The 22,608-nt window shown below is 40.9% G+C and overlaps 3 protein-coding genes and 1 long non-coding RNA gene across 5 annotated transcripts; 2 read left to right on the top strand and 2 right to left on the bottom strand.

The window, feature by feature from the left end:
- Positions 1–1,182: 1,182 nt before the first annotated feature.
- LOC116292975 (putative peptidyl-tRNA hydrolase) lies at positions 1,183–4,969 on the bottom strand. The gene is made up of 5 exons (XM_089024812.1): positions 4,789–4,969; positions 4,281–4,494; positions 3,903–4,002; positions 3,077–3,122; positions 1,183–2,538 (listed from the first exon to the last, which is right to left on the bottom strand). Exons 1-5 carry the CDS (start codon positions 4,927–4,929, stop codon positions 2,299–2,301), a joined length of 741 nt encoding a protein of 246 aa, XP_088880938.1. The 5' UTR covers positions 4,930–4,969; the 3' UTR covers positions 1,183–2,298.
- Positions 4,970–5,195: 226 nt separating this feature from the next.
- LOC116292976 (DNL-type zinc finger protein-like) lies at positions 5,196–7,329 on the top strand. Its single transcript, XM_031700347.2, has 2 exons — positions 5,196–5,650; positions 6,441–7,329. The coding sequence occupies exons 1-2, from the start codon at positions 5,304–5,306 to the stop codon at positions 6,544–6,546; spliced, it is 453 nt and encodes a 150-aa protein (XP_031556207.1). The 5' UTR covers positions 5,196–5,303; the 3' UTR covers positions 6,547–7,329.
- A 172-nt stretch (positions 7,330–7,501) lies between these two features.
- Positions 7,502–8,568, bottom strand: LOC148904532 (uncharacterized). The gene is made up of 2 exons (XR_016118831.1): positions 8,054–8,568; positions 7,502–7,543 (listed from the first exon to the last, which is right to left on the bottom strand). It is a non-coding gene; the product is annotated as an uncharacterized LOC148904532 (long non-coding RNA).
- Positions 8,569–8,582: 14 nt separating this feature from the next.
- Positions 8,583–17,179, top strand: LOC148904531 (uncharacterized). Of its 2 annotated transcripts, XM_089024811.1 has the most exons (3): positions 8,583–9,152; positions 9,526–9,586; positions 16,966–17,179. In XM_089024811.1, the coding sequence occupies exons 1-3, from the start codon at positions 8,726–8,728 to the stop codon at positions 17,069–17,071; spliced, it is 594 nt and encodes a 197-aa protein (XP_088880937.1). In that variant the 5' UTR covers positions 8,583–8,725; the 3' UTR covers positions 17,072–17,179. The 2 variants fall into 2 exon arrangements, with proteins under 2 accessions (XP_088880937.1, XP_088880936.1); XM_089024810.1 differs by lacking the exons at positions 8,583–9,152; positions 9,526–9,586 and adding an exon at positions 9,779–10,939.
- Positions 17,180–22,608: the final 5,429 nt, after the last annotated feature.

Raw genomic sequence — 22,608 nt, 5'->3', positions numbered from 1 at the left:
TTTATGTCGAATTCACGTACAGTTTTTAGTGATTACAATCTTGTTTTGGATGATGCATGGGTCTAAGTTTTCAAGGTTCGAGTTATCGAAACTTTCCGAGTTTTCGTGGTCTTAGTGTAGGATCCCCCACATCTTCGTTGACTTCTAACGTTCGTCCTGGTAATACTGGTCGATCGGGTCCTACTAGTCGTCCATCTCGTTGATCTGGAACTACTGCTCCGTGATCTGGACCCTCGAAACCTTCCCTCGCATTCTCCTAGAGCATCGAGAGTGAGGATAACCACGATGAGAAGAGCAAAGATTGTGTAGAGTCTCATTTGTACGCCGTGCACACGGTACTCCCTTTACTTGACGGCTCTGGCTCTGGATCTTGCGCTTTTTATGCCTTGTATCTGCACTGTACCTCGCTCTGCTCTACTCTGGACCTCGTGTGTAATGAGAAATGATGCCAACTGGTCATACGCTTCTTCTTTTATGAAGGTCAACTGTGTCAGACATAATACGGAGTGATCCTCAGACCGTGAAGCAGTTTCTAGTAGTTTGTGTACATAATAGTCAAGTAGACACAAAAGAAAAGTAGGTGGGATTTCACGGTCCGAGTAAAACCACTCTAGACAATGAATATCGCACGTGATACTGTTTGCCATTATTGGCGGCCTCAGCCACCAAAAATACAACGTACGTTGAATAGATTAGCTATTGCTGTCTAATGAAATAGCTTAATGTTCCCTGCCAAAGTAGTCTCAAAATGTAGTCACTGTTAAAAAAGAAAACTAAAAAGAAGTAGAAAAAACAAATAGGGAGGGGTGGGTAAAGTTGAAAAGTTGGTGAAGCAAAAATCCATGTCCAATCTTTGGACCAGTAACAGACGGACATCTAGATCTTTATTTCATGCAACGACAGGCTTACCAGACTAAGCTTAGAACTTTGGCTTCAGTGGTACTACTCCGCAGCCTTTGAAATACCCTTTGCAAATTGTCTGCATTTTTTTTTTTTTTTTTTTTTTTTGAGATTGAAAAACATGTCGTACTAGAAGTTACTCAGGTTGCTAATCAACCTTAGGCCCTGTTTCTTGAAGCTGGTCTCGCAATTTCCTGTTTCAATTATCATGTCATCTCGCATATAGTTTTTTTTACGACCATGATAACCAGTTTTGGTCAATACGAAAGTAGAAACCCTGAATATGACAAGAAACTCATGAAGAATTTGGACCTTGAGTGAAATTGCATACCATGTTTATGACAAGAAGTCGAGAAACCATACCCTGTTCAGCAGATCATCCCTGTATAGTCCATATATGGGAGTACCCCCCCTGGTATTTTTGCAGCATTGCCACAATCATTGCAAGAAATACAATCTATAAGATAAGACATTGCCTAGAGTAACACCCTTCCTGCAACTTGTCACGCAACGATTTGTTATGACAGCCAATAATATTTCATCAGGTGTAAATTATTTATTATGATAGAATGCGTGACAAGTTATGTTGCATATCAGTGTAACATATCCTACCAATAAAACTGCAATGCACCAGGGTTTTTTTTGTAGTGCAAATAAATAATTTATTAAGTTATTTACCATCCTGAAGTCAGTCCAGATAGGCAAAAATTCTGCCCTTTGTCTCGAAAATGGACTGACACCATTATAGACCTTAGGCACAGTTTTTCCCTATCCAGACTTCCTGGCCTTTAAATAACCTATTTTTTTCATCATAACAAATTGATATATTTTAAGGTGGCTCCATATAGTTTTTGTTCACGTGCGTGCCAGGTTGTGCATGAGCATGCGCAACACCAGAACTTAAAGAATTTTTATTTTGATGACGTCACGAAAAGTCAGTTGCATGTGTTCCATTTTAAAAAAATAAAAACTGGAAAACTATGTGGTCAAATATCTATATGGTTAGCTTATCAGAGTATCAAGATATAGACCTGAGCCGAGTTGTACGAAGCCTGGATAGCGCTATCCGGAGGATAAATCCTTATCCAGTGGATAAGTCAATGCTGTTTTCCAATAAATTTATCCACTGGATAAGATTTATCCGTTTCATAGCGCTATCCAGGCTTCGTACAACCGGGCCCTGTATATTCTATAAAATAATTTCTAGTTCTATTACTTTAAAGCCTGAAACTACAGTATTGATGGTTTTCATGTCCACCATGTTGGAGGAACATTAATGGATTCTTTTGTTATATCCTCCAACATGGCCGACATGTCTTTTATTATTTAATTCTCTTGGGAATGGTTGAAAACCATCAATCTGAAGCCATCTTAATAAGTTCTAAAAATTTTAAAATATCAACTATCTGAAGTCTCTAGTTTTGTTGTCCCTTTTGTAGTTCTTTTGTTTTCTGATTTTGTACTTTCGGATTTATTTGAAGTACAGCTTTTTAGATGCGCAATTATAGCATTACTGCATTCATCTACAATGTCTTTTACAACTTCCTTTTCGGCTGGGGTGAATTTTTGTAATACATAATCAATGACTTCTGATTTGTACTTTGGTCTTCCAATACCAATAAGAAACCTTTCCATTTCCTAAAAGGATAAACAATGAACATAGTTTTTATTGCTCAAATATTACTTTTTTACAATTATATATATACATTTTTTTTTTTTTTGAGATATAGAAATATAGATAAGTTATAGTGCTTGGGAATGAGGTCATTCCAGGCAAAAGACCCCTGGAAATAAAATTCAGAAAAATTAATTTCCAACCTCGCTGGGAATCAAACCCACGAGCTTCGGAATTGTACTGCCGATGCTCTACCAGCTACTTTACTAGCTAAAAACAATACCTGCTGAAACACTGAACACATAGCTAGAACAATAGCTGCTCAGCTGGACATGACAGCTGGTGACAAGAGATTGATCAACACGTGACCATGCAGTCAAGGTGTCCAGTCAATGTGACCAGTCAAGAGGACCATCGTAAGAGATATTCACCAGACAAGTGCCAATTCTGACCACTGTTGTAAAACAGAAGCCAGCTAATCAGTGCAGGTGTTATATATATATATATATATATATATATATATATATATATATATATATTAAATGTAATATATAAACTTACACAAGACATAAGAGACCCTATCACTGACTTCACGCCATTGTGACCTCTGAAACAAGATAGCATTACAATAAACACCTTCAGTATTAGATTTTTTTTGTGATCTGTAAATTGTTGGTAAATTAATGTAAATTACTGTAAAGATGAGAATATGTGGACAGCATAGGACTTATGAAATACATGAAGATATGGAAATATAGATAAGTTATAGTGCTTGGGAAGGAGGTTATTCCGGGCGAAAGCCCTTAATTTCCGACCTCGCTGGGAATTGAACCCACAACCTTCGGAATTGTACTACTGATGCTCTACCAGCTGAGCTAGAGGTCAGACTGAGAGCAGACCGGGGTGAAATAGATGTTAGGTAGCGGTAATTGTGATGCAAAGATGAGAATATGGAAATTAATTTTTCCAAATTTAATTCCAAGGGCTTTCGCACGGAATAACCTCATTCCCAAGCACTATAACTTATCTATATCTTAATGTAAATTACATATAAGTTTTTTCAAGCTAATTTTTCTCAGGAAAAAACCAAGCTCCAGGCAGGAGTTTGGCCTTTTTTCCTCAAGAAAAATAAATCCATTGAGATATGAATAACAATGAAACAGCCGCCATCTTGGTTGATCTAACAAGAGAAGCTACTGCATGAGGAATGCTATGTTATTGTCAACCAAGATGGAAGCAATGACACAACATGCACAGTTTCAGGAACCAAAACTGGGTCACCTCACCTCTCATCATTTTGACACCCATGCTTCCTAGATTAATCTTTTATTCCAATTAAATATGTATTGTAATGCTACTACTTGTATCTCCATGGTCATCGACTCACCTTGCACTACCGCCATGCTTGATGCTATACCGACCAAGATCTTTATCTAAATCATCATGGACAAGAATTACATTTCTTGCTTCTATTTTATATGCAGAAGCTAGAGTAAAAGATCACACAAAGTCATTTGTTTGGTTTATGCAGGTACATAGTGAGAAAAGTATGATAATGACATACAAAATGTACATTGGAGCAGGTTAAACACAGGAAAACAGCACAACAGATTGGATTGGTAGCCTTACTATCGTATAACCATACCATATTTGCCTTATCTCAACATCATTGAAAACAAATCTCACATCAATGCTGCAATGCGTTTGACATGCAAAAACTATTGCAGCTATTTGCTCTACATCAGTAAATAAATTTGCAACTTACCAACTTTGACTACACTTCTTCCATTGATATTCATTAATAATTTAGGTTTTAGAAGAATGACATCAGCATCATCAATTTGTGTTATCCCATATAACCCAGATAATTTTTTGTCATACTGAAAACTGACTCCAAGCTTGTCAGCAAGGTGATTGACAGCTGCCATTCCTATGCTATGCCTTGTTTCTGGCATGGTATAGTTACCAAGCCCAACTACCTGCAAATTAATCAAATAACGTAAACGGCCAAAAAATGACTAAAGCACAAAAGAGAAGAGTAGCACAAGATGTAGACCAAAATGTAGGTAATTTTTTTCACAGCATGGTTAGTCCCCTCTAAACTATGTTCACAGGCAAGCAACTACACTAAGAAGTTAATAGATTCAGTGATTCGTAAGGAAACTAGACTGGAACATAACCAAAATTAAGCTTTTCTGTCTAAAATTTCACTCTTGCAGCCAGTGTTAAGTATGCACCTTTAAAAAAGTGAATTTTAAATTTTAAATATTTACCAGATAATGAGGTCCACTTGATGTCGACGAGCGGGTAGAAGAACTACGTCTCCTAATGATACGACTTTCTTGCATTTGTGGGAGAGTTAGAAGGGACTGAATTTTCCGAAAAAAACTGCTTCTTAAAAATCCAGCCGCCATCTTGTTTATACACAGGCAGCCCAAACAAGGTTCCTGTGTTAAATAATTTAGGTAGAAGAGTGGATTTTGTAAAAAAAACACTAAACGGCCTCAAATCGCGCTGAAACTTTGCCAGAAGACTGAACAAAGTAAAAGCAACAACTGCAGCAAGTTTTGAGGCAAATTATTGGGTAAAACATTTTATTTTCATACTATATCATAACTACCATACATTCCCTTATAAACCATACACAGGAACCTGTGGTTTATGAGTCCACGAATTCATACAGACAGCGGGGGATAGGGTATATACTTCATGCTGACAAAATCTGTAATTATTTAACATGAACTTACTTTATAAGTGTCGTACATGAAGTACTTGCCTGCAAAGCAATATGGCCGCATCGAGGGTCAGGGTAACGTGTAGGATGCTTTCTCATAAACTCGTCACACCACAATTTTTACCTAAAAAAACTATATTCTATAAAAGCCCAATGACTAAAGTAACTTCTAGTTCATATTCAGCGAATTTCAAGCGGTTTTTCTGCGAGAATGCGGCTCTTGGTAAAATGGATGTGGAAAAGTTCCATCTGATTTATACTTGTAAAGTTTGTAATACAAGATCAAAGAAAACCATCTCAAAACAGGCTTATACTAAGGGTGTTGTTATTGTCAAGTGTCCGGGATGTGAGAATAATCATCTTATTGCTGATAATCTTAGATGGTTTTATAATGAAAAAAGGTAAATTTTGAAAGCTGTTGAAAATGTGCATATAAGTCTCTTTATATTTTTTATATTTTCATTTTTAAAGTCATTATGAATTATGATAGCTGTTTCGTATGAGAGGGAAATATTATGACAAATCCTTAGTCATACTGTAAAAAGGTAAAGATAGGTAAAGGTAATTTGTTTTACTTTGATAACGCGGGGAGTGGTTGCCCAGATCTCCCGAGCCAAAGGCACATGTTTAATGCGCTCGAAAGTGTGCCCTCTACCCACTGTAGCCTTACTGTATCTACGTAATTACCGAAGCTGTAACTATATGTGCTGCGACTGGATATTAACTACTGGAAGACAATGGGAAGTCATTTCTATGTTACGACATGTATGTTATCCCATGCACATACGTGTAAGCTAAACGTTAATACCATATGATTCCTACTCATATGAAAACTACTATGGTACACTATGATAGGAAGTTAGGTGTTAAATTTTCTTCAGCTTTGGTCTGGTTGTATGCAAACTTATGTAATCTTCAGTTGTGCCGTTTTTAAGTCACCTTTTCTGGGGGTAGAGGGGTGGAGATGAGGATTGTCACACTCCCCACCCCTATCCCTACATTGGGCAAGTGAATGACAGATTGTCTAATGGGGACTTCAAACTGATAAACATTTTAAAATGTAATGGAACCAGTCTGAATACTACCAATTATTTCGTTCAAGCATTAAGCACGAAAAAACGAAGGAAATTCAGTTCGAGGAATTCCAGATCTATTGCCCATGTCTAACAGGTACATTTTATCTTTTTTTAGAAACATTGAAGACATACTTGCAGAGAAAGGAGAAACAGTGAAAAAACAAGTCAGTGATGATTGTACATCTGAAATTTTACTCAACAATGAATCAAAACAAGAATAAACTGAATTCTGCTATAAATTCTTTCATGCTCTATAATGCAAACGCTGCAACTGAGAACACGTTTACGAAGTTAACCTATCATAGCATAGAAAGAAAGCAAAGCATTCCAACTTTAGCCAATCAGGAGCAAGCAATGAAGATTGATTTGACATCTGGCAAAAACTAATAAGAACTAATCTTTTTTATGCATTTCAGTTGCGCGATGGACTGAAAATCGGCCGCCAAATAGACAGAGACGAACGGCGTCACTTTGCATTTCTTACTGAAATTTTGTTGAGTGAACTATAAACAAAAAATCGCACAATCTTCTCGTACAATTTGGAATTAATAGACACTCGTAATGTTTTGAAATTTCTTTAATTGCACTCGCCTAAAGGCTCGTGCAATTACAAGAACTTTCAAAACATTACTCGTGTCTATTAATTTCCAAATCGTACTCGAGATCGTGCCATTTCCTATACAAATTATAAGTTGATTTCTAAGAATACTTTACTATGATTATGTCTGTACTGTAATGGCTACTTCAAAAATAAATTTTAATTTTCCTGTTTTGACCCTGTATTTCTAAAACCTTTTGTAAGTTTATTTAAGTTCAATGAGTAAGAAGTATCTACACCCACACATTTTCATGGGTTATTTGCATAAGTAAGTTCCCTCAAATGACTAAAGGGACATAAAATTTTCAACTAAAGTTTGAAAACTCAAGGCAAAGATTTCACAGTAAAAAATGTTTTTAATCCATTTAAAGTAACAGAGTTGATTAAATACAAATTAAATACCTTACCAGCGTTCAACTCAAAAACTTTTTAATTCAATTGTCTATAATTATAAAATATGCATGTTGCGCTAGGCTTACGGCGAGCGTTGAAGAGCGAGCTAAACAACTTGTCGCGGCAAGCTTAGTGTGCAGGGAGCTTTACTGGTTGAATAAGGTCAGGAACCACGGAAAATCGGCTGTGATTGACGGTGATTTTAATTGACGATAATCAAACGTAAACTGAAAACAATACAATCAATGACATAATTACTAAATGATAGGATTACAAGAGAATCACGCATGAAGAATAACATGCGTTCCGATCATAGTTTTAGTATGACAAACTCTAAAAAATTAAGAAACTAAAGGTACAAGTAGAATGATACTTATATAGTTTTTATGATAACATAGCAATCAAATAACTACTATAAACTCTTATGAATACTAATATAAATGATGCGATTTTGGCTGTGCCTTAGGGTGTGCCACTCCAAGCGACGTGAAAACGTACTAGCGATAATGAGATCAATAAAGGCTTTAGACTTAAAGGTACAGATTTAAATGTACAAATACAGATATAGGCCTGGCTTTGTAAATTGAATGCTTGTTAAGCAATAGAAATCTCAGGGCGTTGCCGTGTGCTTGACTAAACACGGTATAAACCATAGACGGGTCTTATAAAGTAACTAAAAGGCTATTATGCCCGAGGCTAAGGCTTAGACAAGGTGTAAAGCTAATTACTGTACTTACACATCTGTTCCCGCTTGCACTCTAAAGGGCCAGGGGGTAACTCTTTCGTGGACGATTCAACTAACTAAACTAAAACTGGGAACGAAGCTAACATTTCCTGTCAGTATTACACGTGGCATAGCTTGTGATGTAATTGAGTAAACATAATGTGGCAAATCAGAATTAACATGCAAATAATCAAAGACAGAGGAGCCTCGATTCTATGTTTCTAACAATGCATATTGAATTTGTATCCTATATTTTTTCTCTTAGGTAGGATAATTAATTTAAAAATAATAATAGCAGTAGAATACAGTATGTTCTGAATTGTTCTGAGAGAAATTTTATTTGAGGCTTATTAGTTTCATATTTTATCATTCAAACGTTTCTATTTTTAATGCTGATTCATTTAATATAAAATAATGAAATTCAAATTCCAAAATATGTGCAGACTAGGCATGTGTATCCTATATTTTCTCTCTGTAAGTCTAGGATAATTAATTTAAAAATAATGATAGCAGAGGAATACAGTATGTTCTGAATTGTTCTGAGAAAAATTTTATATGAGAGTAGTATAGGGGATGGGGGTTCCAGCGCAACGACAACCGGAGGATTACCCGTCTAAAGTACCCACCTCGATTCGTACCGCGATTACCCGCATCCCGCGTCTATGTAAGATATGTTAGTCTATATATGGAGTGCGAAGATTGTAAAGAGTTTGTTTTTGACTTCTGTATAAAGTGCTTAAAACCCAAGTTTGTACCTACTAAGCCAAATAAGTATATTTGTTGTGGTAAGAAAATGCAAATAGAAGACGACACGTCAGCACAGTGTTACGAGTGTGGTAAGAATATTCGTAATGCCGTACCAAATGCCACCAAAGAGCAATATTACGCCAATGGAGGTCGTAAGAAGACTCCATACAAAAGAATAAAATACTTCAGAGGCTGGATGAGTTACATACAAGGTCATCAGCCAGTATATTTAGATAACGAAGTAATGGAAAGAATTATAGACCACTTAGAAGAGCCAACGCCACAAAGCCTGCGGAAAACGCTAGAAAAATTAAAGCTAGGGAAGTATTACAAAGCTATTCCCTATCTTTTGTCTGAAATTACCGGTAAGTCTATTCCTGAGGTTTCTGATATGAGCAGAGCCGAGTGGATGTTTTGTCAGCTGAATAAGGATATTCCTTATTACCCTGACGTAATCTATGAAATATTTTACGAAATTGATTCCAACCACCCCCTGTTAGAATGGATTCCAAGGCGATGATGTAATTCAGTCAATTTGCATATGACAGCCGGCGTTCAATATGCAAATAGAATCCTGTCACGCTCTTTTCAAAGCAAATCTTTACTGAGCGAGTTTTCTTTGAAGCTCTTCTTTTGCTTCTTGGTAGATCTTTTTGCGAGATTCCTCGGAAAGATCTCTTACAATTGTTTTTTTATTTCTTACATCCGACTTTAATTTCTCATACTTTTCCTCTTCAGCTAGAATAAGCGAGAATTCTACATCATCTATCTTTCTGTCACACAAAGCCTTTGAGACAAGGTCAGTGATAGTATTTACTTTAGCCTTTGACAGAGCTATTGTCGTGTCATGCTTGGATATTTTGCTTGACAACTGTTTCATAATGCCTGTTGTAACAGCGGAAACGATGCCGCAGGCGGCGCCGACGCTAGCTAAAGGAACTCCAACAATTACCCCAGGTCCAGTAAGCGAAGTAGCAACGCCAGTGCCTGTTAACGCCACGGACATGGAGCCGGAAGTTATTGCGATTTTATGTAATATGCTTCGGGCTCTAGCATACTTTTTCCTAACTTTTTCGTAGTGTTTTGTCTGCCCTTCCAAGTAAGCCAGGATTAAGTTCGCTTTATTCAGACGAAAGTTTTCAGCGTTTAATTCGTTAGGTTCCTTAGGAAGTTCAGGATAAAGTGGAGGCGCTGATGGTATAACATCCATTATATATACTAATGTACGACGCTTTTGGGAATGATATTGAGGAGCAGCCACATCACGACAACCGGGATTACTGGAATTGGAGAGCATTTAGGAAGATGTTTCCACATGCAGACCCCAGTAAGTTCGAAAGAAGACCCGATGGTATTTACTATAACGGCTCTAGGATGTACAGCAACGAGGATTTGAAGCCTACGCTGGTTAATCAAATAGACGATCAACTGAAGCATTCGCCAATGCATAAGCCAACGCCAGCGCCAACGCATGTTGAACCCAGTTGGTCAAAGGAATTATTGCTGGGTACCAGTACTTATCCGAAACCTGCAGTTTCATTTGATAAACACCCAAGCTTGGATTTAACGTTGAACATGCGGATTTCTAACAAGCATTCCTTTCCGTTAAAGGTGCGGGATATCTTCAAAGACGTACCCATTGTTCATACCACCGCTAAGGAATCTCATGAATGGTTAAGTGGTCCTAACATGCGTTATTGGCCGCAGCAACTAAACTTTGCAGTTTGGTGTGCCACTAGCGGCTGTGGTGTAAGCGCAAGCTTGATGAAGAATTCAATATTTATGTTTCATTTTCACTTCACGGTTAGAAGAATACTGCATGAAATGGGTGTTATTGCGCTGCCGGGAGATGCCACGTTTTATCCAAGAGATAATAAATACAGCGTGCCGGCTTATGACAGACTTTGTAAGGAGTTTGACGTTGTAGGGAAGGATTTCCGATGCACTGCCGGCGCTAACAATGGTCTGGGGCATATTTGGGCTTATTGGGGGATTGGTGGACACGAGCTAAGTGATAAGGAAGTTCATGCGTTGAATCTACGATGGAACACTGGGTATCACAAAGAAACTCACGACAGTAGCACCTTCTTTGAACCAAACGCTAAGACCACTAAGGAAGTTAGAGACGGACCTTTGTTCAAAGACGAGGGCGGTAAGTATGCAGGGGCTAATCCACTGATTATCAAAATTACCAACGACGAGCAAACAAAGCAATATCTTAATTTCATACCCCCAGAAGGTAAAGGACTAACCAAAGCCGGCCTTGCCCGTTTAAACCGCAGCATAGAAGCTTACGTGTATTCTATCCTTGGAGCTCAGGTAAACACCCGATCCAGCATAATCGGAAATACGGGCGCCGCAGAAGAGACGCGAGCCGAAGCCTTGATCTTATTTGAAAGTTCAATCTTGGAGGGCGACATTAGCAAGGGCGTACAGCGTTACCAACTAGCTATACAAAATTCTAAGGCAAGGTTGGACTATGCAGTAGCCCCGGGTTGTTGGTTAATGCCTAGTAATTTATCTATAAATACTGGTTCTGTAGTAGGATACAACAACAAACTGCAGCGAGCTACTAAGGATATGAAGTTTGGGGTGAACGACGTGAACTCTGACACTCTTAGGAACATTCCTCACTTCGTAGAGAAGCCAAAAAAGTCACACGAAACGAAGCTACCCACAGTTAAGAAACCATCAAAGAAGGTCCTACCTGCGATACCTGAGGAATATAACCATAACTTACTAAAAGCCGGCTTAACAGTTGCAAGCATTGGTCTGAGCTATTATATATGGCGATGAACAACCCCTACATGGCTGGAGTAGATTGTGTTTATACGACTTACAAAGGTGAGAAAAGATACACCCAGGCATCTTGGGTTGATGTCACAGGGATGTCTGTGAATTTGAACTACTCAGGAAAGAAGTTAATCCTTTGTAGTATTTGCATTGGCGCAAGTAGTCATGCCAACGTAGGATTTCGTTTCTGCGACGACAACGGAATACTGCAGCCCATGCGCGTAAAAGATAATAACAGGGAGCCTGCACATTTTTCCGTAGAGCCTAACCCCAGCAGCCTTGAAAATCATTCCGTTTGGACTTTTCATATGGTCGCCGATTGTCATGGGAAGGTAAAGCTGCAGATAAGAGTAGACGATACGGGGAAGGTTACGGTAAATAGCATAGATGATAAAAGAGATTACAATTATAATCACAAGACTATTAGCGTGCTTACGGTAGTTAGCCTCTAGAAGGGAACTTATTTCCTGGTATATATGAATAACCCACATGTAAAGGAAGATTCGTTTTTTTATTATTTAGAGGAGGAGGAGTACTCTGACGATAGCTGGCATGATACCAACCTGCAGGTGAAGGTTGGAGGTCTTGGTATGATCATATGCACTATTAACATTAGTACGTGGAATGATTGCAATGTTGGGTTTAGAATCCTTGATGAGAATGACCACCCACTACTACCCTACAGGAAAAAAAATAATAAGAGGCATTTAACCCACTTCACTTTTGAGCCCACGACCACGAGCTCGGAGAACCTAACACCGGTGACTTTTCACATAATAGCTAATTGTCAACATGCGAGGCTTCAAATTCGTCCAAGCGACACAAGGAGCACCCATTCGGGTATTGTTGGGATAAATACCACCTATCCGGCAGCTGGCCCCCCGGTGGATGCTACCTGGAGTCATAAGACCATTAGTACTATGACTTTCATACCTTTAGTTTCGCATTATCAAGGCGGCGCGAATACTATCTTTACTTATCCCCAGTCGAGAACACCTCGGATGCCTGACGACGATAAGCCACCAGTAACGTACCCAGATAAGATTAAACCTTCATCTTCTTCAAGAGTACCACCCCAATAGCTACTACTAATATCCAAATGTTATTCCCCACAAACTTCAACAGTTCTCCGCCGGCCCTAAGTGCCAAGGAAACAACCGAACCCAGCAGCCCAGGAAGACCGGCTGCCATCTTTTTTCCCAAGGCCGTCAGCCCATTGCCTAATTTCTTTACGCCCGCGCCCGTAGCCTTAAGCGCGGATAGGATAACTCCTACTACGCTTGAAATAGCGACCGCGAATGCCAGCGGAACGCCATACTTCAAAAGGGCTCTTTTTACCTTTTCCTTGGTGGTAAGCCCCAATTCTCTTTCCAGGTTTTCCTTTTGCGTATGTAATTCTGCAAGGCGCTCCTGAAGGGTTTCTACTTCCTTTTGAGCTGCTTCCCTTTCCTCTTCGGGGCGAGTTTGATCCGCAACTATTTCCTGCTGCCGCTCTATTTGTCCCTCCAGGTCTTCAATAGCCTGATCTCTTTGCCGGATTTGTTCTTCTTTAGCGTTAATTTCGGCAACCAACTGCCGCCGTTCCTCTAAAGAGTTAGCTATGGTGGTACGTAAGTTCCTAGCTTCTTCCTTGTTTATGTCTAGGTCTTGCAAGGCAAGTTCGAAGGCCTTTTGGGCTTGGTCCCTATCACGTAGGGCTTTGTTTCTTTGTTCTCTCATTTCTATTATTCTTTGGTTCTTGTCGTCAACTTCTCTCTTTTGAGTATCAAGGAGTAGTCGGTTTTGTCGTATATAATCTGCTTCCCTTTCTTCCAACGTTTCTTGTAGTCCTTCGACGCGCTTTTCTAGCGCGACCTTTTCATTCAGGGTTTCCAACCTTTCTAACATGCTTCTAGTGGCACGCTGGAAGCCTTTTAATCTCGCCACGTCACCCCTAACTTCACCATCTTTATCAAAGAGGGGTTGTGGTTTCGTCCAGCGGTCTTTGTCAGGATATCTCAGGTCCTGGACGCTTATGAGGACTTTGTTTCCGCGTTCTGTGAGCCTTACGTCGTCAGCATCGAAACGGGAATAACGCTCATTTAGCTCTTGCATTGCCCACTCTACAGTTTCCCGCGCGGTTGCTCCGCCCATGTTTTGAAGCTCCAAGTATTCAGGGATGGGTTTGCCGTGGTGTCTTGATTGCCACATGCGATTTAAGGCGGCCTTGGCGCTTTTCCATCTACTACCATATTTATCGTGTAAGGCTGCGTCGTAGATTAAGGGGTCGGTTTCCGGGCCTTTAGTCCATGCGTCGTATTCTTCGTCGTTAATATCGACTTGACCTTCTTCAGTGGTGGGATCAAAATCTGTTCCTTCTACTTCCATTATATATGATAAGCTCAAAGTTAAATCCCAACGTATTACCTAAGCAGGTTGGCGGACTGAAAGCAGAACGCACCTTTCACCGAGTCACATTCACCCCAAGCAGCGCTAAACCTGGAGAAACGCTGTACGTAGGTGTGCCCCGCCTAACAGATAACCTAGTGTTAGTTCCTGGCACCCTGGCGTTAAGGTTTGATTTGACGGTGCAACCTACCGTCGCAGATGAAAGGATTATCGTTAACAATCTTGGTCGCAACATTGTTTCAAAGATGCGAGTAAAGTTTGCCGGGGAATCCCTCTTAGACTTAAACAACTATGACCTTTACACCACTTACAAAGATCTGTGGTTGACTGCATTCGAAAGGGCACAAAAGATAGAGCAGGGTATTGGTAGCACAATCTTACGTAAGGTTAGGACTCCTACCAAGACACAACCTACTGACGGCAGCGGAGAAACCGCAGTGGCAGATGCAAAGGCCATTAAAACAGCCTATGGTACTAAATACGTAATACCATTGGACTTTGAGGCTATTACCAGCCACGGAGTTTATTATCCTAGACAGTTGAGTGAGTTGCAGTTTGAAGTGACCTTAGCCAACATAACTAACATCATTGGTGGGTTAAGCACTGCGTTGTCGGGAAGTATTCATCCATACGCCATTACCAACCTGGAATTGCAGTATGAAACCATACATTCCGAAGATTTAGCACGCAGCGCTGGCATGGAATACAGCTCCGGAAAGGCTTTCTTGTATGACCACGCGGTAATGTACAAAACCTTTAGTTTCCTGGATAAGACAGACGCGGTAATTACTCAGAGCATTAATTTACCACGTCGTAGTCTTACAGGGCTGATGTTGGTATTTATCAAACCTTATGAAGCCGGTAAGCGCGACTCTGAAGCCTTTCATAACCCCAACATCACCAACGTCGGGATTAGCATCAATGGAGTTCCAAATAAGGTGTATTCGCAGGGAATGAAGCCCTCAGACATCTACAGGGAAATAAAAAGAAAGTTTGGGGATCAAGTTGCACCTGGCGAGTTCTTTACCGATAAGTATGCATTGTGGATTGACATGCGAACCACCGACGACGAGGATTTACATGGACAGGGATTGCGTCTGGTAAATACCCAGGACGGCATTACCCTGGAAATCAAGCGAGATCCAAACACTAGTGCAAGTGACTCAGACAAGATCAACGCATACGTCTTCGTTGTCTCTGACGCGCAACTGACTGTAGAAATGAATCAGCTAAAGAGTGTTGCATATTAATGCACTGCGCTCCCTCATCCAAGAAAGGATAAAAATATCCCTTACGTATATAATGCTTCGCGTATTCAAAAACAACAACACCAAACTGCAATGCATAGTGCAAGGCGATAAACTTTATTTCAAAGCGAAGGAGGTGGCTTTGGCGTTGGGTTACGTTAACTCTAGGGATGCAGCTAGAGCACACGTCTCAGAGGAAAACAAGGTAACTTTAGGGTCTATAAAGGGTGTCAATCTGACTGACACCCCTAATGCGCAACCACATACCGTTTACATCACTGAAATGGGTCTTTATGAGTTAATATTCGGATCTGAAAAGTCCGTAGCTAAGGAGTTCAGAAACTGGGTGTTAGGCGATGTTCTCCCTACCCTCAGGAAAACAGGTAAGTATGAAATAGAGCGGCGCTTTGACAGTCCTAATAAGTTAATATTCAAAATAGAAAATGAATTTGACCTGCATAAGAAGGTCGTAAACTACATACGTCGATTCCACCCTATCCTACTGCTGGCACCAGGTCTTGGAGAACTACAGGACTCAGCTAGAAAAAGAATAGTATGTTGGCAGAAAGGTTACCAGGCAGGTCAGCCTGACATCTTAGTTCTCAATGCACATAAAAAACATAATGGGTTATGCTTGGAGTTGAAGACACCTAAGGGTAACGGCGTATTATCCTCAAAACAAAAGGCATTACTCGCACAATACAAAGCAAATGGTTACCTAACTATGGTGTGCAATGATTACGACCTTATATGCAGGGAGATCGACCATTACGCGGAAGGCATTCGCATACCTTGTCCTTGGTGTGATAAGGCTTTTAAGACGCAGGATACGTTAAGGACTCACCAAAGAATATTTCATAGATATAATGATAGTTGAACAGACACACTGGCGTGAATTAGTCCAAGGCATTTCATACAGAATAAAAAATTATGTTGTGTTCGAAGACATTAGCCGTTTAAGGTTGGTCTTGGAACACGACGGTAAAGAGTGCACACTGTGGGCACCGGACTGCGTGCGGTATGTCCTTCAAGGTGAGGAATTCACACACATACGCAGCTATGGTAAGGTCAGCGGTCGATGGAAGTTCGACGTTGAAAGGAAGGTAGATGCTAATCCTCTGTGCGATTAGAAGTCATCCTCATGGGCGGTTAAGTATTGGTCTGCTACGGCGGACCTCATTTTTTCTGTTATGTGGTAAGCGGATACGGTAATTAAGACGCCTCCTACGAATGCTGCGATTTGAGGAATCATATATCTTTATCATTTTTCCAAGCCTTTCGTACCGCCAGGTAATGGTCTAAAGGACGTGGTCCGTCGTATAGACAGCACCAAATATGTTGTCCGCTCCGTTGACAGCAGCAGCGATCGCAAATAGCCTCCCAGTGTTCCCTGTCCTCCCATTTAACGCCCTCAACATCGTCAAAGCCTACAAAGGTTTGGTCAATTTCCTTCTTACGCTTTGTCAGCGCCCGGGAGGTTTCAAGGGGACAACAGCGTTCGGCTATGTCACCGTGGGTTTCGCAGGCAATACCTTCTAGGTGGTAACGGCGGCAGCGGTACTTATGCCAGTTCTCTTCAAAGAAGGGCTCATCACAGCGGCGGCAGTAGTTATTTAGACAGACTTTGTTGTCGCGGTGATATTGTAAGGCTTGGAGGGTGGACAGCTTTTGACCGCAGTCACCGCAAATGGTGCTTATGGGACGGTATCGCAGTCGCTCCATATACTTACAGATTCTCTTTGTGTTTTAGGATCTGTGGGACACCAATGCCCAACAAAGGATCCTTCGGGGAATACCTTATTACAATGAGGACAGGCGTATCTTTTCTCCTCACGAATTATGCAGTCGGCAGGTAGTTCACACGTAATGCAGTCCATATATTGAAAGGGTTACTAGGATTCCTCCTGCGCCTTAACTTTGACGTAAGGATATCTTATTTCATTATTATTATTATTATTTCTTAGAATACGTTACGTAAAGACTTAACTTAGGGGTCCTTAATATTATTTCATTATTATTATTATTTCTTAGAATACGTTACGTAAAGACTTAACTTAGGGGTCCTTAATATTATTTCATTATTATTATTATTTCTTAGAATACGTTACGTAAAGACTTAACTTAGGGGTCCTTAATATTATTTCATTATTATTATTATTTCTTAGAATACGTTACGTAAAGACTTAACTTAGGGGTCCTTAATATTATCCTCTTTTCATCCATCATATTTAAGTAACATTAAAGAATAATAATCAATCATTAAAACTAAAGGTCCTAAGAATATCAGCCTAATAACATTTAAAACATTAAAGAATAATAAACAATCATTAAAACTAAAGGCCCTAAGAATATCAGCCTAATAACATTTAAAACATTAAAGAATAATAACCAATCATTAAAACTAAAGGCCTTAAGAGACCCTACCCTATCAGCAACAACGAAGTAGGATTATTAATAAGGCATAAAGAACACCCTACTATAATGACGTGCAACGATTGCAACAAACGATTCAGTTCCTTACAGCGACTTAACTATCACACCGAAAACAAGGTCTGCTTTAAGCAACGCGCAGCAACGACATGCGAACATTGCAATAAGACCTTTACGACCAGCCAAGCTCGTTCCTACCACGTCAAAAACAAGGTCTGCTTTAAGCAACGCGCGACAGAAACGACATGCGAACATTGCAATAAGACCTTTGCTACCGCGCAAGCTTGTTTCTACCACGTCAAAAACAAAGTCTGTCGCCGAAACAACGCACACAACCTTACTTGCGAAGAATGCAACAAGGTACTAAGCTCTTCTCAAGCACTAGCATACCACATGGAACACAGAGTCTGCCTCAAATCTCTTTGCAAAAGCTGCAACGCATCCTTTGAAGATGCCTGGCACAAATACAGATGTAAACGATACGACCTTTCAGAAGTCGCCTGCGAAGAGCATGGCGACGTAGCAGAACGTTGTTGTCCAGTCGACACGGTAAGGCAATTAAACAACCAGAAAAAAGAAATAGACAACCTCTTTGTGAACTTCGACGTCACATTTGAAAAGGTCGCCTGGGAGAACGTAAACTACTGGAACGACACTTGCGATAAGTGTGGCTGCGTCAGGAAGGAACAACACTTGTGGCAGTGCTTATACGATCCATCACAAGCACGTACTTTCAGTCGCTATGCTGAAATGCGTATGAAAGATGCGCTGCTACGCCAGCAACGACGATGAGGTTCTAGAGGGGATATCTCATGAAGTCCTTAACGGACTCCGCAGCCCAACACACTATCGTTAAAACCGCACCAAACCGTTCTGCACGCTTCAGACTACACATTTCATCATACAATTCCTGCACACGCTCTTTTAACCGGTCTATCTCCTCCCTTTGCATTTCTATGGTGTCTTTTCTATCCTTTGCGCCGGCGGTAATCATTCTTACTGCTTCCACTGGTTCCATCTATATATGAATCCAGATCACATGCCTTGTAACGCTCTGATAGTAGGACCCACCGGCTGCGGAAAGACCCAGTTCATCGTGGAGCAGCTATTAGGACCCTTTAGATACCGTTTTGACTACATAGTGTTATTATGCCCCACCTACGTAAATAACCGCACCTGGGAAGGCATAGGAGTGAAAGATGACGACTTCTTCGTAGATATTTTAGACCCTAACGAGTTATCCAGCCATTTGAAGTTTTGGCACAAACAATTCCCTAAAGATACACAGACTTTACTCATACTGGATGACATTGCCTGCGGGGACGACGTAAAAAGACGCACTTCCGAATTAGTGAAGCTCGCCTTCAGCGGCAGACATGACAACATTAGCGTTTGGTTGCTCTCGCAGCAGCTTACCAGTGTCTCTAAACCCTTCAGGGAAAACATAGGCTCCCTGGTCGTATTTTATACACCCAGTAAGTCTGACCTGGAAACCATCTTAAGCGACTACGGCGGTGAGATATCCAAGGAACAGTTGCATGAATACATGCGGCAATTAAAGACGCATCAACATTCCAAGATGATCTTCTCTTTGAGGTTTCCGTATTCGATAAAGACCTTTAACTCCTAATGTATATGGAGATTGAGCAGCTCTTAGATGAAGTCCCCACACAGTTAGACGAAAGTAACCTCAAGGAACAACTCAACATCCTTGTGTCTTCGGGGAAGTGTAAAGAAATGATAGGCAAGGAACTTACCCATGAGCAAGTTAACAAGTTGTCAGAAGAGGAGGTTAAGAAGTTCCATAAGAGGTACGAGGCTGCCCTTGCAAGTAAGACCACGGACGCCGTAGCAGACTCCGCTATCCGACTTGTGACTAAATTGCTTGGACTTGCACTGCCCATAGACGATGTGGAGCAACTGCGGAAGGACATAAGAGATGACTATGTCATATCCCAAGAACTTAAGATAACCTGCGGGTGGTTGTCTTTGAAGTGCGGTAAGTTAATGGCAGTAGCCTCTGCAGCTTTGCACGTAGCTCAGCACGTTGACTTGAAAGAGGTACTAGGTTCCTTTGGAACATCTTGGAAGGACTTCAAGAAGGACAGAGAAGTCGAAAAGGTCTTCCAGGCAGCACTTGCTGATAATCAAGTCACCTCAAGTACTTAGTCAAGTCATTATCAAGTCATTCTCAAGTACTTAGTCAAGTCGTCCTTAAGTCGTCTTAAGTACTTAGTCAAGTCATTGTCAAGTCGTCCTTAAGTACTTAGTCAAGTCATCCTTAAGTACTTAGTCAAGTCGTCCTTAAGTACTTAATCAAGTCATTGTCAAGTACTTAGTCAAGTCGTCTTAAGTCATTCTCAAGTACTTAGTCAAGTCATTGTCAAGTCGTCCTTAAGTACTTAATCAAGTCATCCTTAAGTCATTGTCAAGTCATCGTCAAGTTACTTATCAAGTCCTTCAAGTCCTTAGATATAAGATGAGTGGCACCGAAGAACAACCTCAGGAGCAGAAGATTACCAAGCCTAAATCTGCAGGCAGAGTTGCCGCGGGAAAGAAGCTCGCGGAGATGAACAGAAAGAATAAAGCCAAAAAAGAAGAAAAGGTGGAGGACGAAAGCGAATCCTTTTGGAATCCCGGCTATGTCATCGGCGCGTTAGGAATTGCTATAGCAGCAGTCAGCTTTTATTTACAATGGCGGAATATGAAGCCAGAAGTAAAGTGGGAGGCCCCAACATATCACGCACCTGTGGAGGTCAGAAAAAACAAAATCCCTGAAATGGAATGACCTTCTCGCTTTGTAATATAATGTCGACTGCATTGTTGAAAACTGTTGAAGAAGCAGCTATCATTACCTCTATTGTTGCGGGTATTGGTTGGGTAGGTAAGAAAGTGCTCAAAGAAGACTTTACTGAAGACCCAAGCAAGAGCTTCGCTAATTTCGCTAAAATGACCGCTGCCGTTGGCGGGGCTATCTTGCTAAAGGATTACCTACGGAAGGAAAAGTACCTGCCTAACATATAATGGTTAGCTTAGTCGCAGGTGGAGTCATTGCAGCTTTAGCATTTACAGGGGCTAATTATGGCGGTAGATATCTGGATAAATTAGTTAGCGGTGATAAAAACGCAGAATCTAACGCCGAAAGAAAAAGGCACGACTTAGCGCTGGAGAAATATCAGCGGGACGTGGCGGCTTGGAATAAAAAAAGACAAGCCTACAGGGATTGGTTGGACAAGAACTACCAAGACAAAATGCAGGCGGATAAGAACTTCGAAAACACAGACTACGCCTTCAAACTTTATTCGCAGGCGCACCCAACAGTGGCGTTAAAGAAGCCTGACTTTAAGAATTACTACCAGCCTTCTAAGAAACAAAAAAATAGTGAGTTGGTCTTCGTAGGAGTCGCAGGGCTGGCAGGAGGCGTGGCCTTGGCGTATCTAATATAATGATCGTCTTTTTGGAAAGCGACAAGAATGACTTTACCACTTATCTGAATCCTCCCATCCGCGCGGAAAGGGTTCGGTTGGTTAGTTGCTCTTTGTACAATTCTTGGTATAATTTAATTGATGGCTTTGTCGTTGTGAATGCCAACAAACCAAAAATACCAGATTCCCAATACACACCTATAACACTGGCTAAGGAGCTAGCAAAGCATGGATATACTCTTACCACAGGATTACCCCATGAAATGACATTTAAGAAAAATAATGGAAGCGCTAATTTGAAGGACAGTTCATTGGTAGAACTCCTGGGTCTTACTAGTACCACAATAAATAGCGGTACTACATATGTTGTAAAATGGAAAGTCGCGTCCTCTTACGAAGTCTATTGCGATTTAGTCCATAGTTACAACAATGGAGAAAAGTCTTCTCTTATGTCCAAGTTTCTACCCAAAGGTAATCCATTTGACCTGGTAGAATACACCCCCATTTCTTTGAGCTATGACTTATCTAATTTGGTAGAAAGCATAAACATCACCATTAAAGTGGACGGAAAGACGGTGGATTTTAACGGACGCAAGATCAATCTTGTTTTGGAATTCATATAATGGGCCGCGTAGAGGACAAACTCAAAAGGATTTACTATGGGCCTGAAGGCTATTGGAGAGGAGCGTCAGCTATCAAGAAACTCGCGACCGCGGCCAGGGTATCAGAAGAAACGGCTAAGAACTGGCTAAGAAAACAAACCCTCTGGCAGGTTTATCTTCCCGTGCCCAAGTACATTCCCAGGCCCAGCTTTACCGTAAATGCCCCCAATGAAGTTCATCAGGCAGATTTGCTCTTCTTACCGCACGACAAGGTGAGAAAAAAGACCTATAGGTACGCTTTGACCGTAGTTGATATCGCAAGCAGATACAAGGACGTCGAACCCATAACCAGCAAGGATTCTGGGGAAGTCGCAGAAGCCCTAGGTAGGATTTATAAGCGCGTCTTGAAATGGTCTAAGCTGCTGCAAGTGGATGCGGGGACAGAGTTCATGGGCGTGGTTACTAAGACCCTGAAAGACCACAGCACTAAGATTAGAAGAGCCGAAGCTGAGTACCACAGGGGTCAGAGCATCGTCGAAAGATTCAATAAAACCTTGGCTGAGCGTCTCTTTGGGTACCAGTATTGGAAAGAGCTGGAAGATCCATCCAAACGCAACAGAGAATGGACACAGCGGCTCCCCCAGGTCGTCGCGGCTTTGAACAACGAGGCGGTCAGGGCTACGGGGATAAAACCCAAAGATGCCATAAAAAAGAAACACGTGGAACACAAGTCCCTTCGTCAGAAGTTCGAGGGCGGTCTTCCCCCAGGAAAAGAAATTAGGTGATGTCACGGTTCGATATCTCTATGAGCCGGGTGAATTAGAAGGAGGATCCAAAAGAGCTACGGATCCTAATTGATCTTTGGAAACTTACCAGATCCGAAGTGCGATAGCTAAGAAGGGTCAGCCCATCTTGTATTATCTTAATGAGGTCCCA

The sequence above is a fragment of the Actinia tenebrosa genome, unplaced genomic scaffold (genome assembly GCF_029948245.1).
Source record: "Actinia tenebrosa isolate PJP-AT-01 unplaced genomic scaffold, QUT_ActTen_1.0 PGA_scaffold9__36_contigs__length_13948895, whole genome shotgun sequence".
Classification (NCBI taxonomy): Eukaryota; Metazoa; Cnidaria; class Anthozoa; order Actiniaria; family Actiniidae; genus Actinia; species Actinia tenebrosa.
This window is presented reverse-complemented; position numbering and strand designations above follow the sequence as displayed.

What these genes read in the sequence shown, in the direction of transcription:
- LOC116292976 (XM_031700347.2), top strand. Translation starts at nt 5,304, where the DNA reads ATGGCCGCATCGAGGGTCAGGGTAACGTGTAGGATGCTTTCTCATAAA. An exon ending in TGGTTTTATAATGAAAAAAG is followed by an intron (nt 5,651 to 6,440) that starts GTAAATTTTGAA and finishes ATCTTTTTTTAG; the next exon opens with AAACATTGAAGACATACTTG.
- LOC116292975 (XM_089024812.1), bottom strand. Translation starts at nt 4,929, where the DNA reads ATGGCGGCTGGATTTTTAAGAAGCAGTTTTTTTCGGAAAATTCAGTCC. An exon ending in AAGAAGTGTAGTCAAAGTTG is followed by an intron (nt 4,003 to 4,280) that starts GTAAGTTGCAAA and finishes CTTTTACTCTAG; the next exon opens with CTTCTGCATATAAAATAGAA. An exon ending in AAGCATGGCGGTAGTGCAAG is followed by an intron (nt 3,123 to 3,902) that starts GTGAGTCGATGA and finishes ATCTTGTTTCAG; the next exon opens with AGGTCACAATGGCGTGAAGT.
- LOC148904531 (XM_089024810.1), top strand. Translation starts at nt 10,009, where the DNA reads ATGTACGACGCTTTTGGGAATGATATTGAGGAGCAGCCACATCACGAC. An exon ending in TTTGTTCAAAGACGAGGGCG is followed by an intron (nt 10,940 to 16,965) that starts GTAAGTATGCAG and finishes TTTGTGTTTTAG; the next exon opens with GATCTGTGGGACACCAATGC.